General features: G+C 32.2%; 3 protein-coding genes across 3 annotated transcripts; 2 read left to right on the top strand and 1 right to left on the bottom strand.

Annotated features, from left to right (window-relative positions):
* The first annotated feature begins 1,392 nt into the window (after positions 1 to 1,392).
* Positions 1,393 to 4,147, top strand: LOC116016219 (30S ribosomal protein S1, chloroplastic-like). Its single transcript, XM_031256381.1, has 7 exons — positions 1,393 to 1,776; positions 2,140 to 2,415; positions 2,682 to 2,762; positions 2,930 to 3,211; positions 3,306 to 3,416; positions 3,560 to 3,646; positions 3,766 to 4,147. Exons 1-7 carry the CDS (start codon positions 1,474 to 1,476, stop codon positions 3,925 to 3,927), a joined length of 1,302 nt encoding a protein of 433 aa, XP_031112241.1. The 5' UTR covers positions 1,393 to 1,473; the 3' UTR covers positions 3,928 to 4,147.
* A 1,194-nt stretch (positions 4,148 to 5,341) lies between these two features.
* On the top strand, positions 5,342 to 9,179 carry LOC116016137 (alkaline/neutral invertase A, mitochondrial-like). The gene is made up of 6 exons (XM_031256302.1): positions 5,342 to 6,151; positions 6,696 to 6,861; positions 7,034 to 7,245; positions 7,570 to 8,063; positions 8,156 to 8,204; positions 8,412 to 9,179. The coding sequence occupies exons 1-6, from the start codon at positions 5,342 to 5,344 to the stop codon at positions 8,736 to 8,738; spliced, it is 2,058 nt and encodes a 685-aa protein (XP_031112162.1). The 3' UTR covers positions 8,739 to 9,179.
* A 1,618-nt stretch (positions 9,180 to 10,797) lies between these two features.
* Positions 10,798 to 12,319, bottom strand: LOC116016239 (F-box protein At5g49610). The gene has a single exon (XM_031256400.1). It carries the CDS (start codon positions 12,075 to 12,077, stop codon positions 10,983 to 10,985), a length of 1,095 nt encoding a protein of 364 aa, XP_031112260.1. The 5' UTR covers positions 12,078 to 12,319; the 3' UTR covers positions 10,798 to 10,982.
* Between the last annotated feature and the right edge of the window lie 6,943 nt (positions 12,320 to 19,262).

Raw genomic sequence — 19,262 nt, 5'->3', positions numbered from 1 at the left:
CTCTCTAATAATATCAAATTGGCTCCCTCCTCCGTTAGGCCGTTTAAAATGTAATGTAGACGCTGCACTTGTGGATGGAAAAGTGTTGTTTGGGGCTGTAATACGGGATCATCTAGGAAGTTTTGTGGCTGCATGTGCTGGACAGCTGACTTGTGCTCATGATCCATATCTAGCTAAGTCCATGGCGGTAAAGGAAACACTTACTTGGCTCAAGGATCGTACATATTCACATATCATTATTAAGTCAAACTGTTTGAATTCTTGTCGTAATTTTAATTCTTTATCGACAGACTTTTCTTATGCTGTTTAATTATAAAGCAATGTCTGTCAATTGCTAGGGACATTGGTGACATTGTTGTCTGTCATGTTAAGAAGTTAGCGAATCACGTGGCTCATATGCTTGCACGGGCGGCTGGTTCTTTCCATGTCCTTTACATGTGGGAGTCTATCTCGCCAAGTTGTATTTCAGACTTGATTACTCTCTACTTTTAATGAAGCTTATTGTTGGTTTTCAAAAAATTACAATTCAATAAATTGTTCAATTGCGTCATAATTATACCGTTTGGTGGAAAATAATTGCAATTTTCTCTAAATGAGTAATTGCAATTCATGGGGTATCCCATGAATTGCAATTCGATGGAGAAGATGAACAAATTTGTTAGTGTAACGATAATTTTGCTCCTCTGTTAATACTCTTTATTTTTTTTCTTTATTATTATTATTATTACTACTACACTACCGCTACTAATTTACCAAACACTTTTCTACCATCAGCTAATATTATCAACCGGTTATGCCCTTTAATCCAATAAGCTAACAGTCATTTACCAAACATGACCAAAAAGTGAATCAATTACTATGTATATTAGAACTAGTTACCAAACGCACATTCATCCCAAGGCAAGTGTTTGGTCTTGCATGAAAAGATGTTGATTTATTTCTTAATATATTTCTTGAAAAAAGAGCAAAATTTACACCTAGTCATATGGATAAAGCAATTAACTCCCATAAGTAACAAAAAGAAAACTCAATTCTAAGTCCATTAAACCGATAAAATTGTTTAATTAAGTCCAATTTGACGTAGCATGTTAAATCTTTATGGTGTTGACATGTGTCATTTTTTAAAACAAATTTATTTATTTATTATTATACAATTATACTCATTTTTTAGAAAATGAATCAAACACACAAAAACAGATTTCCATAACAAAACCAAACATTTAAAAAACAACATTTTTCAAATGTCATTTTCTTGTTCAGACTTAAAAAAAAAAAAAAAAAAAAAAAAAAAAAAAGAAAGAAGCCCAATAGTCGTGCACGTCGAGCCCGATAATTGTATCACAAACACAAACAGCAGCCCAACTGTTATCTCCAATTCATAACTCTTCCTCCACCACCACATCTTATCTAACGAAAGAAATTTCTTCCTCCTCACCCACCCGAAGCTACAGTGGAAGAAGAAAGTGAACTCAAATGGCGTCATTCACTCAGCAACTGGGTGTGATAAAATGCCCGCCAATCCCGACAACAAGAATCGGTGGCTCCTCTAAGAAGATTATTCAAAGCTATTCTTACAAAAAGCAGCTGAGAGTAGTCTGCCAAGCAGCGGCCGTGGTAGGCAATGCGCAGACAAGAGAGAGACAGAAGCTTAAAGAGATGTTTGAAGAAGCATACGAGCGGTGCCGCACTGCACCTATGGAAGGTGTCTCTTTCACTCTAGAAGACTTCCACGCTGCTCTCGATAAGTACGACTTCGATTCCGAAATCGGTACCAAGGTCAGCTCTTAATCCTTAATATACCACTGTGCCCTTTTGTAACTTTTCTTCGAGAACTGAAGCTGAAATTTGGTAATTTCTGTGATTTTTGGGTGCCAGTATTAAAAAAATTGAATTAGCAGTGGGTGTTAATCTCGCTGTGAAATGGATACCGACTTTTAACGTCTAATTTCTTATATTTGATGATTGTTTTGAATTGAGTTTTGCCAGATATGGAACCTAATAGTTATAATGAATGGGTCGTGAAGTTGAAATGGAGAACAATATTTTTACACAATGCATACTTCATAAAACACCAGAGTTCAGATTTTCTGAACATAACCAAGATTGAGCCAGTTGATTTGTTTCTATTTGTCTTGGTAGGTAAAAGGTACAGTGTTTAGTATAGATGCATATGGAGCTCTAGTTGACATCACTGCCAAATCATCTGCATTCTTGCCACTTAGAGAGGCATCTATTCACAATATCAAGAATGTAGAAGAGGCTGGCATAGTTCCTGGTTTACGAGAGGAATTTGTAGTTATTGGTGAAAATGAAGCTGATGATAGTTTGATATTGAGTTTGCGTTCCATCCAATATGACCTTGCCTGGGAACGATGCAGGCAGCTTCAAGCTGAAGATGTTGTTGTCAAAGGGAAGGTATGATTTACCTAACAGAGGCTATATCTGAATTCAGTTTCCATTACCTTGTTTCAATACGATGAGGAAATATATATCCCTCTCCACATCCATGACAAGTCAATAAAAGTATCCACCACATCATGCATTCTGATTTTTATTCAATGCTTTTCTGACAACATTATGCTGACTGTTGTTCTGTTGATCTCTAATTAGCGGACTATTTTTGTTGCACTTTTACTTTCTGGCAACTGGTGCAAGTCATGTTTCATTTGTTGAGTTTGTAGGTAATTGGTGCTAATAAAGGTGGAGTTGTGGCATTGGTTGAGGGCCTTCGTGGATTTGTTCCATTCTCACAGATCTCAACTGTTAGTTACATATTCTGTCATAAACTTTTATATTTTTCATAACTGTGGTAGCTTTGTTCGGACTTCCTAATCTAACAAGTTTCTATTATGCTTTACCTTTCCTTCATTTGCTATGCAACTTGAACTTTAATTTTGGAAGTCACTAGTAACTTTATATAATGCATCAGAAATCAACTGCAGAGGAGCTTTTGGATAAGGAGCTTCCTCTCAAGTTTGTGGAGGTTGATGAAGAGCAGTCTAGACTTGTCCTCAGTAACCGCAAGGCCATGGCTGATAGTCAGGCACAGTTGGGAATTGGATCAGTTGTACTGGGAACTGTTCAGAGTTTGAAGCCATATGGTGCCTTCATTGATATAGGAGGGATTAATGGTCTCCTCCATGTTAGCCAGATCAGTCATGATCGGGTCTCAGATATTGAAACAGTCCTTCAGCCGGGTGACACCTTAAAGGTTTGCATAGCTTTGCTTGCTGCCTAGTTTGCGGCTAATCAATCATATGTAACTCCGAAGAGATATTACAATAGTTTGGTAAATTTTGTTTCAGGTCATGATCTTGAGCCATGACCGTGAGAGGGGCCGTGTGAGTCTTTCTACAAAGAAGCTGGAACCTACACCTGGTGACATGATTCGCAATCCTACACTTGTGTTTGAGAAAGTAAGTTGTTCAAAATGTTTTTCAGCATCTCCTGTTCTCGAATTGAGTTGTATTTTCAAGGCCCTTTCCTTGTATGCTTGAATTTTTGCCTTGAGAGATTTGTGGAGAAATAGTAACTAAAAGCTTGTGATTTGTTCGTGCAGGCCGAGGAGATGGCACAAACATTCAGGCAAAGAATTGCTCAAGCTGAAGCAATGGCTCGTGCAGATATGCTGAGATTCCAACCCGAGGTAGTGTTGAGAGTATCTTGATTCTTCTGGACAGTGGAGTTAGTGAAAACAAGACTTGGGTGGTATGTAGTTAATTAATGCTTGTGGTCTAACGGAATGATTCTATTGTAACCTTGCAGAGTGGATTGACTCTCAGCTCTGATGGGATTTTAGGCCCACTGAGCTCTGATTTGCCGGCAGAGGGATTGGATTTGAGCGAAATTCCCCAGGCGGAAGATTCATTTGATATAAGCGAAATTCCTCCGGCCGAAGATCCAATCGATTCAATCGACGATTTATAAATTGTTTTTGTGGCATTGGTTTTTGCAGAAATCTTGTGGCAGGTAACCTATGTAAAACTTTGGATAACCCTGCGTGCTATAGTGAAAATATTGTTCAAATTTGTATCTTAATCTGGATCTTTCATTCATTCCCTTTGGATCGGGTCTCCTTTGTATTTATATTTCCACACCGACGGGGAAGAGTGAACAATGGGAAAAAAAAGAGAGTACCTAAGTTTAATTTGTTGGATCTTTTCATGGGCAACACCATCTGAACTCTGAAGAGAAAATGTAACGAAGATGAGACGTACCATTTGGGCTGACCTTGTCCTCTACGAAGTTCTTGAATTGTTACGTGGGCATATTTATAGAAGAAAACAGAATTGGATATGCAACAACATCCAAAAGGTCCAAGATATCATTTTTATTCATCCTAATAAAAGTAACCTTAATTTTTTTTTTCCTAAAATGATACGGAGTATTCATAAGTTCTTTGATCACAAAATGTATATACATAAATATTACGTAATATTATAGATTGGAAAATGCTTGCACCCCCTACAAATACCACTTATACATTAAAGAAAGGTTCTTTTTTTTTTTTTTTTAAAAATTTTTTATTTTTAGTTTACAGGTGATTGACCTACCAATTAATAAACAATCTTTGTATATACATAAGGTGAAATTACATGCATTTGAAATGTTCAGTGGCCTAATTACACATTGTTTTCGTTCAGTGGTCATTACGTTCAGTGGTTAATTTGAACTTTATTTTTCTTTTTCTTTTTTTTATTCTCAGACACGCAAGTCCCACTGACATGTCTTTTTGACAGATAACCCAATAGAGTTTTTCCATTAGGATGTATATTTTTGTCAGCTTATCCAAATGGATTCACAAATTATCCGCACATTTTATAACACTGACCATTATGATCTATTTCAACTTTCAATCCAAATTTACTACAACGCCCCTTCTAAGTTGTCACCAATCCTTCACCAACCTGCTTCTTTTTAAATTTAGTGGCACGTGCAGGGACATTATTGGGAATACAGGTCCATCCAACACAGATCTGTTGTTTTGTCCTTCTTTCTGGGAAGCTTCATTTGATATTTTGATCCAAAGATTGTTTCTTCTTCTTCTTCTCTCTCTCTATATATATCTTCGCCCAACCGCCGTCCCGAGCTTCCGCTTACGCATCTCTTTCTGCTTCAGACGCACTTCTCTCTCATTTCAACAGTAAGCTTACCTTTTATTTTTAGATACGATACATATTTGCTTTTCTCTGTCTGTGTATAAATTTTCATTTTAAATATCTGTTAATTTATTTTTCAAAATTAACAGATATCCCTTCAATTATATACAATACTTATATAATAGTTTACCATTAAGATTTGATCTTTGATTAGCAGTTATTCCCTATCAGTATATTAAGAAATGGTTTCCAGGAGTTGTATCGGGATTTCAACTATGAAACCCTGTTCTAGGATATTAGGTAGCTATAATCATTCAATTTTTTGGTACCCATTCGGGAGATGCAATCTCCAGGTTATGGATAATTTGTCGAAATCACAGCAAAAGATAAAGGATGTACATAGAATGGGCGGTGGTAGGTACCGCCATAGGCACAGGGTTGTCACACTTACAAGAGTAATCAATTCGAATCGGTGTGCTTTTTGTGGATCCGATTCGAATGGGGATCAGCACAGGGATTCTTTTTGTAATTGGCTTGGTAGGAGTAAGAATAGGCTTGCATTTGTTGTTCCTAAAGTAGCTTCTGATATGAAGAGCCATTCAACTTCCACTGAAGCTCAAGTTAATGACAAGAGCTTCAAGAAGTTCTATATTCAAGGGGGTATGAATGTAAAGCCTTTGGTGATTGAGAGAACAGAAGCCCAGGAAGATGTTGTAGAGACATATGAACAGAAAGATGGGGGTAGGGTAGAGATAACTGATGATTCAACTGTAAATAAAAATGATTTAAATGGGTCAAGTATTTCAAAATTGACCCCTGAGAGAGAGGTGTCTGAGGTAGAAAAGGAAGCATGGAAGCTGCTCCAGGGAGCAGTTGTAAACTATTGTGGATATCCTGTGGGGACAGTTGCGGCAAATGATCCAGCTGACAAGCTGCCGCTGAACTATGACCAAGTTTTTATTCGTGATTTCATCCCGTCAGCTCTTGCATTCTTGCTTAATGGAGAAGGGGAGATTGTCAAAAATTTTCTGCTCCATACTCTTCAGCTGCAGGTAACAATTGTATTTTTCAGTTTATTCTATACTTGATCACTTTTTGTTTCTTTCACCAATATGGCACCTGTTTTTTTTCTCTTGAAAGATACAGAAGTAAATGAGTAAATCAAATAATTTACTGTAACAATTTGATACTTCACTTAGTAGGTTCATTTTCAATTTTCATAGTACAGTAGGTATGGAATGGAAAAATTGCTACCTGTCTTTCAGACACTCAATTTATTAGTTGGTGGTAAACTTCATTTCTTGCAAGTGCCTACTAAGTTATGACTGATTATAAGAAATTAATTAGATTGCAATGTGGAAATTTTTTGAGCTCAGGTTTGGGTTTTTATGCTAAGAAAAAATAGTTTTCCTTTTTTCCATAGTTATTCTTCCTCAAGCTCAGATATTGAACATTTTAGTCTCTCTCACCATGAGTCAATCTGAACAGTAAAGGACTTGAACATTGCTTTATCTATGTTAAGATAATGGTTAATTCTTCTGCTGTCATTTGCATTTGAGAACATCTTAATTTGAATATTTTCCTTTTGCTTTGTAGAGTTGGGAAAAAACTGTGGACTGCTATAGCCCTGGACAAGGGTTGATGCCTGCAAGTTTTAAAGTGAGAACCATGCCACTTGATGGAAGAAATGGTGAATTTGAGGATGTTCTGGACCCAGATTTTGGTGAATCTGCTATTGGGCGAGTTGCACCTGTTGATTCTGGTGAGGCACCAATTTCACATCATGTGTCATTATTTTTATTTCCACCTTCTCAGCTTCTTGTCTGTAATACAGAGTATCATTTTGTTTCTTTTGTAGTTTGCAATTATTCAACTTCATTTATATTTTTGTAATGTTAATTCATCTTCTGTTGTATTTTGCATGAATTGAACAGGGTTGTGGTGGATTATTTTATTAAGAGCTTATGTAAAGATTACAGGTGATTATACACTGCAAGAGAGGGTGGATGTGCAGACAGGCATTAGATTGATACTTAATCTCTGCTTACGTGATGGTTTTGACATGTTTCCTACACTCTTGGTCACTGATGGTTCCTGCATGATTGATAGAAGGATGGGAATTCATGGCCATCCACTTGAAATTCAGGTAAGTGGACTCTACTTGAAGAGATTTTTTGTAAGCTGCTTCACCATACATGTGTGACTGACATTGATAATTTCTATAACATGGAGGAAGCTAGCCGCATATGTAATACATGTGAAATTTGATTGATAGATTGTGATCGGGAGTGTTGCCATTTATTATTTGAACCTGACCTTCTTGGCCATTTTCAACAGGGTGGAAGAGACTAGTTCTTTGTTCCCTTGCTTTATTTACATGCTTTAACTACTTTGAAGATTTCTCAGTAATCTGCTCCAATTGGCTTCTCACGCATTTTGCATCACTCACTATATATGCCATATTCTGCAGGCCTTATTTTACTCTGCTTTGCGCTGCACTCGTGAGATGCTAATTGTGAATGACTCAACCAAAAGTCTGGTTGCAGCCATCAATAATCGGCTGAGTTCACTATCATTCCATATAAGAGAATACTACTGGGTGGATATGAAGAAAATTAATGAAATATATCGTTACAAGACAGAAGAATATTCTATGGATGCTATCAACAAATTCAACATCTATCCAGATCAGATTCCACCGTGGATTGTAAACTGGATTCCAGAAACTGGTGGATATCTTGTTGGCAACCTACAGCCTGCTCACATGGATTTTCGGTTTTTCACACTTGGAAATCTGTGGGCTATCATTTCTGCATTGGGCACCCATGAACAGAACGAGTCTATTCTGAATTTTATTGAAGGTAAATGGGATGATCTCATTGCACAAATGCCTCTCAAGATATGTTATCCAGCTTTGGAGGGTGAAGACTGGCGAATAATAACTGGAAGTGACCCTAAGAATACGTGAGACTCTAACTTCTTCCTTTCTTCTTCAGCCTTATATTTATGTGTCTAGATTATTGAGTGTGCTTATGTATCTTATCATTTTATTGCAGCCCATGGTCATATCACAATGGAGGTTCCTGGCCAACCCTTCTTTGGCAGGTATTACTATTAATTTGAAATACTCTGTAGCTTTTGAATAAAATAGGAAATTAATCAGCAATATCTGATATATATATATATATATATATATATGGTTGTCATCTTGGATAGATAACATCTGGTATGGAGTATAAAATTAACTGCAATGAGAGTAAGCCTCATATGATCTAATATTCGTTTATTCTGGTACTGTATTACATGTTTCAGTTTACCCTTGCTTGCATTAAGATGGGAAAACCAGAACTAGCAATGAAAGCAGTAGCTGTGGCTGAAGAGAGGCTTCCAGTGGATCAGTGGCCCGAGTATTATGATACAAGGTATGGAAGATTTGTAGGCAAACAAGCTCGATTGAATCAGACATGGACTGTTGCTGGGTACTTGACATCAAAGATGCTTTTGAAGAATCCAGACATGGCATCCTTGTTGGTTTGGAATGAGGATTACGAACTACTGGAAAATTGTGTTTGTGGGTTGACATTTAATGGGAGAAGAAAGTGTTCTCGCTTTGGTCTTAGATCTCAGATTGGTGTCTAAATGGCTCGGGGAATACAGTCCAGTCCAGTCCAGAGCGTTGTAGAGTAGCAATTAAGTTGCAGGCATTTGGGAAACATAAAATGTATTATATATATATATATATATATATAACGTAAGCTGCTGAATTATAGGATGGCTAATAGACAGACGCAGACCCAATTGCACTGGATGCAACGTATGTATGTGCATACAGTAACTAAGCTCTTAGGTCTGTGACTCTGTGAGGGAAAATAATACTAGTTTGGTTAATAAATAGTGGGGCGGGGGTACATCTTGTTGGATCTCAATTTTAATTTTGTGTGTTTATGATCCGATCATGAATTATATTTTGTATGGCAGCTTACAAATTCAGAAGGGGATGCATGCTTGTAAACCCTGGGAAGTGGTAAATTATTGTGTGGACCATGGTCCACATAGTGTTGCATGGACCATAGCAAAAAATACATTTTTAATTTATTAAATGTATATTATTTTTATATTGAATATACATTATATAATATAATGTACATTTAGTACACAAATAATGTACGTTCCCTGAATACAATGTTCATTTTTAATATATTAAAAAATATTATTTTTATATTAAATGTATATTATTTGATAGTATTTTTCATTTTTTTTTGGTAAATTAACAAGATCTTTCTCTCCGTGCGTGTAACAGGAATCGTCACTTCTGGGAATCGAACCCGGGTTCAAGAGAGCTCACTTGCCACTTGAGTTACCCACTGGGTTTGATAGTATGGTTCATACAACTATATGGATCATGATTGCCGTGAAGCTGGAAGGGTGATTTCATAGCAGTTACTACTAGGAGTAAGAGTAGTGCGCGGCTACTAATTGAGATTCAGAGTGAACCAACGTAAGAGACCAATTACAACATATATCAAGCTAAGCTAGTTACAACTTACAACCAAAAGCAATTAAATAAAATTATTGCCAATGACCTTGTGGTCTAGTGACACCCGGTGTTTCGGTTAACACTCTCACATGGATAATGGGAGTGGGTTTGAGCTTTAGTGGAGTAACAGAGTCAGTAGTACTCAAAAAAAAAAAATATTAATAGAGATTTTATTGCTGCAAAACGAGGGCTTCTTCGCCACCTAAGTGGCTCACATGTTCTGACAGTCGATGAAGCTCTATTTCGGAACCGCCGATTCGCAATTTTTCTGAGAATTGTCAAATTAGAATCGAAATAGAACCATTGTTACTCTTACTTCTCATTAACATCCACATATCACTTGTATTTTTCTTTTGTGCTACCCTTACCTTTACTACGTTCAAATGAAACACACAAATTAATACAAACATTAAAACTTGATGTCGCGTCGGAGTTTCTTTATTACACATTTTGGAGGTTAGCGTCGGAGTTTCTTTATTACACATTTTGGAGGTTAGCTATATCGTCACAATCATTTATGCATTTCTACACAATGTTTGGATGAGTATAAATACCCCTCTACAGAGCAACTTAAATTGGTTTATTTCTTTGTAATCCTTTATCAACTAAGATCACAAGACACAACTAAAATCACAAGACGAGGTTGCACACCCTCAAAAAAGTTCTTTATTAATGCCAATATAATATTTAGAGTACGAGTATCAATTTGTTAAAAGTGATTATGAGCCATGTATGGCGTCGGAGCCACTTTACTACACATTTCCGAGGTTAGCTACATCGTTCTAGACATTTCCCGCACTAGTACATGGTTCTCATAGTTTGTAGAATATTTCGAAGAGAAGTAGAGATCGATAGAATATTCTATAACCTTATAGGACCCTTAGGTTTGTATGGAGGGAGTTCTAGATAGACTTTGCCATAGAGATCTATAGAATATTCTAGTCATAAGATCAAGTAATCTCCACCATGGAATGCCAAGAATGGGTAAAAATACCCCTCAATAGGGCTTATTTTGTATCATTCAAACATTGATCAATACAAGTTTTGAGAAAAACTTAAAGGGTTATTTCTTAAATTATCAGTTTGAATTATATGTTGAATGTTGAATGCTACAATGATAAAATCTTGCACTATTATTAATGTAAAATAACTCTTAAAATATATGATGAATGCTAAAATGATAAAACCTTCATTATTAATATGTAAATAACTAACACCCCCACCACACATTATATAAGCAAATTGGTAATACTCCCATACAAATGACAACGAAAGAAAAATAGAAAGAGCTTTATCAAAATAGAGCACACCTTACGAGAAAGATTGACAAACCTCCAACGTATCAATCAATGACATGAAAAAAGTGTGTTCCGGAATGAATGTGCATAGAACCATAGTGGCATATTTGAGGTGTTCTTTACGGAATACATCTCCTTCCACTCTTTGGTATTCCTTTGATACACCAGAATCTGTTTGTGCGTAGCAAGGAAAATATACTTCTTAGTCTGGCTTATTGGAAACACACACGGTACCATCCCTCGAATGCAGCGAAGACTCACTCTATCCACCATATGCCACTCTTCTGTTTCATAATTTTTCATCACCCAAACAACCATCCAAGCCTCTGAAATCTGAATAACAGACAAGCACCCATCCAATTCCAACAAATAATTCCGATTTCCAACCCTACAACTTACTTCATTGGGCAACTGAATTTTCTTCCACATCGCAGCAGTCTTCAAGTCAAGCACAACCAAACAAGAAGTAGTTTCTGTTAACCAGTGCAATGCCCCATTTACAAACACAACCTGATTCTTATTCATATGCGTAAAATGATAATCTTGAACTGAGACAAATTTCTTCCAACTACTAGATGCTGAATCATAAATCAAACATATGAAAGTATTCTCAGACCTGTGCGCAAATGCCCTATGATTCCCAGCCAACACAACATTATACTGTTGTGTTAACAAATTACATGCCAACCCAACAAGAGTTGCCTCACCATCGGGATAAAACCTAGTCATATGCCTTTCTCTGCTTCTAGGTAAGCACTTGTACTCTCTAGTCATAGGGTTGCAAACATAGTAAACCCCTTTATTGGGTATGCTGGAACAACACAATAGCCCATTACAAGAAGCCCTAACTTTGACTCTATCTTTTATAAAATCCAGAGAAATTTCAGAAACACCCCTCAAACTATCAACGCAGATTAAGCTTGATTTTGATTTTGATTCTGAAGAAGACCCATTGGCCTCAAACAGAACCATGGGATTTTTTACAGATACTTCATTGTAGATACGAGTGAAGTACTTCTCACATATTAATTTATGCCAGAGTTTGCAAACGCATTTCGTTCTGAGGAGTGACTTTACGGGCAACCGCGCAAGAATCCGGAGAACTACTTCTTCGGGGAAAAATCCATACGCATTTGGATTCATCTCGTAAATAAAAAGAAACAGTGAAATGAAAATTCTTAAGAAAATGACTTACCGATCGATCATCTCTCATCAGTCATCCCCATCCCCATATCCCAGCATAGTGGTAGGTGGAAGAAATTTGTTTCCGTCAAAACACTGGAGAAGATAGAAATGGTAGCAATTCAAGATCGGCTAAACGATATAGGGCCTCAAGCCGAAGTTGGGTCACTCTAAAAGGTGGGGTGGCCTGCCCTTTTGATTGATTTGTGTCTAACTTGGATCACATAAAACCGTTTCCCTTCCGAATCTCTCTTTCTCCCTTAAAAATAAAATTTAAAAAAAAAAACTGAATTATGTATTAAAATCATTATTTATTGTACTAGTATTTTCGCCCGTGCGTTGCACGTAATGGATTTGTTATAATATTTAAAGAATATTTGGATCAATATACAATTATATATATTATAACATCGAATATTATATAGCGCAATTGATGAAATTGATTAGATCGATTATGTTTTCTGATGTTTTCCTTTGAATTAGAACAAATAATTGTCCAATTACCCGAGCGTGGATAAATTTTTTTTATTATATATTGAGATAATAAAAATAAAGATGAAATTATAAAAAATTCTAATATTGAACGTGTACATTTATTTGATTATAAGATTAGTACAAAAATATTACTCAATTAATTGAATAATATATGACTTGTTTGTCTAAAATTATCTTAAAAAGATCTATAAGTAATATGACTTATATAATTATATTATGACTTATATAATTATATTATTACTAAAATAAATATGAGAAAATGAGAAATAAATTAATTGTAATTATTATAAAAATAAATTCAACGACCAATGCTTAACTTAATTATCATAATAATTATTAGGCAATTATTATTAGTCAATTACACTAATATATGTGTAATTATAATTTTATACTTTAAGTATATTCATTTTCTCCATATTGCATTTAGTTTTATCTTCCTCCTCCATATTTGAATGAATTAATTTTGATTATTATAAAAATCTAACAACCCATGTTCAATTAATTTTTTTAAAGTTTAAATAACTTAGAGTTTTCAAAAGGAAAGTATAATTAACTATTAAAGTTTTTAAATAATTTTCAGTCAATTAGTAATATCCTTTTCTTTTCCCGATAAATGATTTTACTTTTATTAATAGTGTTGATACGTGAGTATACATATTATCAATTTATAGATATTAGTTAATTTCTATTTTACATTTTCTTAACAAATAAGCTTTATTAATTATTTGACCAATAAAATATTTCATTAATTGACTACAAAAGTTTAGGCGGGGAATGAAATAGGAGGAGTTTACTTTTATATATAGTACAGAATATAGATTACGATCTTTTTATATTTTAAATCAATTAGTAATATCATTTTTTTCGGAATAATGGTCAAATAAACCACTAAACTACACACAAAACTGCAATTAGGCCATTGAACTCAAAAAGAATGCAATTGGATTCCTGAACTATATAAACTCATGCAATTAAGTACAAATTGACATGTTTTCAAAAAAAAAAAAAAGAAGTCCAAATTGACCTGTTTACCTACAATTGTGATGACATGGTGGTTACTAATTTTAAAATAAACTTTTTAAATAATTTTAATTAAAATAATTAAATAATAAAATTTTAAAAAAAAAACAGACGTCTCCGGCAGTTCTTCTATTTTTTTAATTTTTTTTTAATTATTAGTGCCAATTGTTATGTGTAAATTAATATCAGGCAGCCTTATCTAGGAAAAATGAAAAGAATTACGGAGTAATATTTACCTAATTTTCGTTCCATTTTTAATTGATGATGTAGAATATTATTATTGAAATATTTTCGTTTCATTTTTAATTTCCGTTCCTTTTTTAATTTATCTTTAATATTGTTTAAAATAAGCCTTTATTATTTATGATGTAGAATGTTTTCCTTTTTTAATTAAATTGCAATGATATGACCATTTCCTTTTTCATTTTAGTTAATTATGGATATTTTTTTTATTTACAGTCAATTATTAATATTCATTTCCTTTTATATATTCAATCAATTAGTAACATCAGATTCATTTTTAGTCCATTTTTTTTAGAATAATAGATCCACTGGTATTTTTACCTAATTTCTGTTCTATTTTTAATTAATGATGTAGAATATTATTATTGAAATATTTTCATTCTATTTTTAATTTACCTTTACTATTGTTTAAAATTTAAAATATGCCTTTACTATTCAATTCTTATGTTTTTATATATAGTATAGATTAATATTATGCTAATTATGATGTCCATGTATTATGAATAAGTATGGTAATTAAGGAGTATATATTATAATTAAAAAATAATGTATATTTTAATTTCGTTTAATTGTGGACGTAATATGTGTATGTTTAATTTTCTTTAATTTTATCCGTAATATATATGTGTATGTTTAATTTTCTTTAATTATGTCCGTAATATGTGTATCATTAATTTCTTTAATTGATTAGATAAAATTACGGCAAGTATAAAAAACCGTTTAATAAAAGTATAATGTTTGAACTAATTATGACCATAATTATTAAGATTTTATTCCAAAGTAACCATTAGCATAATTTTATATGTGTAATAATCTGTGAATTGAAATAATTTACATAATTGTATTGACGTAATAATATGTGAATTAGCATAATAATACGTGAATTGAAATAATTATCATAATTTTGTTAATCTCCTCTAATTATGGATGTAATATGTGTATTATCAATTTCGTTAACTGATTTGATAAAATTTATATTACGAACAACAATATTAATTCATTAGTTGTCATAATTTTTAAGATTTTATTCAAAAGTAATCAAATGAAATGCACGGGTAATTGACATTATTTGAAGTAAAAATATATAAAATTATCGTAAGAATGAAATCTCTATGTTTAATGACCATAATAAATTTAGATGTTAAATATAGTGTAATTACCACGGATTATTTAGATGGTAAATAGTATATGGTAATTACCTATATAGATTAGCATATTAAACGGATTAACATATGGAACAATGTTATAAAAAAGGAAGGAAGCCTTTTAGATAAAATATATTAGGAATAATATTAATTAAATAAAATATCATAGGAATTTCTCAATTCTATATTTATAATTATCTTTATAAACAGATTTAATAGGAAAATTTAGTTACAAACTTATATTAAGAGTTATGGATTATTATTATTATATTATTATTATTATTACGAGTATTTTCGCCCGTGCGTTGCACGGAATGAATTCGTTATAATATTTTAAGAATATTTGGATACATATACAATTATATAAATTATAACATCGAATATTATATAGCGCAATTGTTGAAATTAGTTGGATCGATTATGTTTTATGATGTTTTCCTTGCTTGAATTAGAACAAAGGCAAAAGGGTCAAATAGGCCCATGTACTATCATTGATTGTTCATCTAGCACCATGAACTAAAATATGGTTCATCTAGGTCATTATACTCCTAATTATTTTTCATCAAGCATTTTTAGCCTATTTCTAACAAGTAGCACATCTAATTTGATGACATGGAAAAATAAAATTAGAAAAAATGATGACATGTTATTTATATGGATGTTTTGGATGATTTCTACCATATTTAATTAATGAAAAAATAATAATTTCTTGCAACGAAATAGGGTAGAAATCAAAATTGTTATATAAAGTTTTAACTACATGAGTGTATGTATAGCGGGGTATTCATTATCGTTCGGCAATGAGATTTATGGAAATCGATATATGAAAATTAAATTATTGGGTAAATTTTATTTTATTTTAAAAATAAATTAATATTTTTGAATTTTTGGATAATTGAATAACTTAAGATATTGTATTTTTGGATGATTTCTTGGAAAGAAATAGGGCAAAAATCAGAGTTGCTATATAAATTTTCAACTATAGTGTACTGTGTATGTATAGCGGAATGTACTGTATATGTATAGCGGGGTATTCAGCGTCGTTCGACAATGAGATTCCATGAAAATTGATATATAAAAATTAAATTATTTTTTTAAAAATAATAAAATTTACCCAATATAATATCTTACGTTATTATATTTAATTTTAATATATCGATTTTCATGTAATTTCATTGCCGAACAACTTTGAATATCCCACTATACATACACAGTCGTGCAGTACACTGTAATTAAAACATTATATAACAACTTTGACTTCTACTCTATTTCATTGCAAGAAATCATTTTCTTCATTAATGAAATAGGGTAAAATCATCCAAAACATTCATATAAATAACATGTCATCATTTTTTATTATTTTATTTTTCCATGTCAACAAATTAGATGGATTACTTGTTAGAAATGGGCTAAAAATGCTAGATGAAAAATAATTAAGAGTATAATGACTTAGATGGACCATATTTTAGTTCATGGTGTTGGATGAACAATCAGTGTTAGTACATGGGTCTATTTGACCCTTTTGCCTTAGAACAAATAATTGTCCAATTACCCGTACGATGCACGTATACATTTTTTATTATATATTGAGATAATAAAAATAAATACGAAATTATAAAAAATTCTAATATTGAACGTGTACATTTATTTGATTATAAGATTAGTGCTAAAGTATTACTCAATTAATTGAATAATATATGACTTGTTTATCTACAATTATCTTAAAAAGATATATAAGTAATATGACTTATGTAATTATATTATTACTAAAATAAATATGAGAAAAATGAGAAATAATTTAATTTTAATTATTATAAAAATAAATTCAACAACCAATGTTTAGCTTAATTACCATAATAATTATTAGGCAATTATAATTACATTTACTTTTATCTTCCTCATTCAAATCCATATTTGAATGAATTAATTTTGATTATTATAAAAATCTAACAACCCATGTTTAATTAATTTTTTTTAAAAGTTTAAATAACTTAAAGTGTTCAAAATGAAAGTATAATTATTTTTTATTAAAGTTTTAAAATAATTTTCGGTCAATTAGTAATATCATTTTCCTTTTCCGATAAATGATTTTACTTTAATTAATAGTGTTGATACATGAATATAGCAACGATATTACCAATTAATAGATATTAGTTAATTTCCATTTTACATTTTGTTAACAAATAAGCTTTATTAATTATTTGATCAATAAAATATTTAATTAATTGACTACAAAAGTTTGGGCTGGAAAAATAAAATATGAGAATTTTTCTTTTATATATAGTATAGAAGTATAGATTATGATCTTTTATATTTTAAATCAATTAGTAATATCACTTTTTCTTTTCTATTTTATCTTTTCTATTGTTTTTGCGGAAATTTCACAAATAATGATTTTATATTTTTATTTTTATTAATAGTAGTCTAGATATATTAGTATAGATAAGTATTCGAATTATTTTTATTATTATTGGTGTAATTAAAAACAGTAATTAATAAATTATTTTTTCTTATAAAATTACGCAGAATTTGTTTCAATTATTTCCACAATTATAATGGTTTAATTATTCACAGAATTTGGTAAATAAAATTTTGTTACCAATTAAATTTTATTAATTTTTTTACCAATTAATTAATAATATTATCTTGTGCCGAAAATATGAAGGGGAGAATTTTACTTTTGTTAATAGTGTTGATACGTGAATATAAAAACAATATTACCAATTAATATATATTAGTTAATTTGCATTTTACATTTTCTTACCAAATAAACTTTATTAATTATTTGGCCAATAAAATATTTAATTAATTGACTACAAAAGTTTGGGCGGGAAAAATGAAATAGGAGGATTTTACTTTTATATAGGCTATGTTTGGCAAACCTAGCTGAAAAGGTAGCTGAAAGCTGAAAAGGAGCTGAATGCTGAAAAGCAATAAGTTAGGAGCTGAAACTGGTGAGCTGTTAAGCTAGCTGTTATGCTTAAAAGTGTTTGGTAAAATTAGCTTTTTGATAAGCTGATAAATGTAAAAAGACTAAAAAGGGCATCTTCATAAAATTTAAATTTGTTTGTTTACATATTAAAATTTAACGTTTGAAAATAAAACTATTAGCAAATTATGATCTAGCATCCCATAATGAAGTAGCAATATTGTTGCGAATCTCCTTCATCTCAGTAGAGGTCTGACTTAAACTTTCGTTGGTGGAGGTATTACTACTTGAATCTTGAAGTTTATCGGGCGGTATGTAATCTGGATGCTGCTCAAGCACATTAAACATCATGTCATCTTGTGAATTCTTCCGAATATAATTATGTAAGGCAAATGTGGCCATAATAACATCAATTTGGGTCTCCACACTAAACTGTGGCATTTTAGCAAGTATCTTCCATCTCTTCTTCAATACTCCAAACGACCTCTCAATACAACTTCGAAGAGAAGAATGTGCACGATTGAATGCTTCTTGAGCATTAGTTGGCGGCTCTTGTTCAAATTGAGATTGATGATACCTTATTCTTGGATATGGTACCAAATATCCTTGTTTATCTGGATATCCTTTATCTACCAAATAATATCTTCCTAAAAAAATATAACACTAAACAATTATAAGAATAAAATTATATGATTTTTATTAGAGTTAAAGTAATACGAATATGATACCTTGTGGCGGCTTGGGAAAGTTCATTGATGGTGTACTAATTGCATGAACAAATACACGTGTATCATGTGCGGATCCTTCCCATCCAACAGATATAAAAGTGAAACACATATCAAAGTCACACGCTGCCATGACATTGAAAGTAGGAATTCCTTTTCTCCCTCTATATCGCAATTGGTTACCAACACAATGGTTCACCTCACTCATGAAATTATTCCAAAATGAAGACTCATCTACCTCAAAATCATGCAATTGGGAAGAATGTTGGTTATCTTGAGAATATAACAAATCTTCAAATCTTTGCCTAGTCCTATTCTCTTCTTCACTTTCTATATTTTCATCCTCAATATCCACAGGTTGCACTAATTGAGGATCCATAGTGGGTGCAACACAACCTTCACCATTTGCGTAGCTATCTTCAAATAATTTAGACCACAAATCATCCATTGCAGGATCGATGGATTTATTACGAAATTTTTTATACTCGGAGTTCTCCTACAAAATAAATGAAAAGAATAAGTTTACAATCAACACCAAAATATAATTATGTTTTAATCTTAAAAATCTAATACTAACCTTGATTTTTTT

This window comes from Ipomoea triloba, chromosome 1, assembly GCF_003576645.1.
Source record: "Ipomoea triloba cultivar NCNSP0323 chromosome 1, ASM357664v1".
Taxonomy (NCBI): domain Eukaryota; kingdom Viridiplantae; phylum Streptophyta; class Magnoliopsida; order Solanales; family Convolvulaceae; genus Ipomoea; species Ipomoea triloba.
Note: the sequence above shows the minus strand (reverse complement) of the source record. Positions and strands in the feature narration are given on the sequence as shown.

Bases quoted from the DNA above. Each gene is read 5' to 3' on its own strand.
- LOC116016219 (XM_031256381.1), top strand. From the start codon at position 1,474: ATGGCGTCATTCACTCAGCAACTGGGTGTGATAAAATGCCCGCCAATC. The intron at 3,417-3,559 runs GTAAGTTGTTCA...TTGTTCGTGCAG, and splicing joins CTACACTTGTGTTTGAGAAA to GCCGAGGAGATGGCACAAAC. The intron at 3,647-3,765 runs GTAGTGTTGAGA...GTAACCTTGCAG, and splicing joins TGCTGAGATTCCAACCCGAG to AGTGGATTGACTCTCAGCTC.
- LOC116016137 (XM_031256302.1), top strand. From the start codon at position 5,342: ATGGTTTCCAGGAGTTGTATCGGGATTTCAACTATGAAACCCTGTTCT. The intron at 8,064-8,155 runs GTGAGACTCTAA...ATTTTATTGCAG, and splicing joins GGAAGTGACCCTAAGAATAC to CCCATGGTCATATCACAATG. The intron at 8,205-8,411 runs GTATTACTATTA...TACATGTTTCAG, and splicing joins GGCCAACCCTTCTTTGGCAG to TTTACCCTTGCTTGCATTAA.
- LOC116016239 (XM_031256400.1), bottom strand. From the start codon at position 12,077: ATGAATCCAAATGCGTATGGATTTTTCCCCGAAGAAGTAGTTCTCCGG.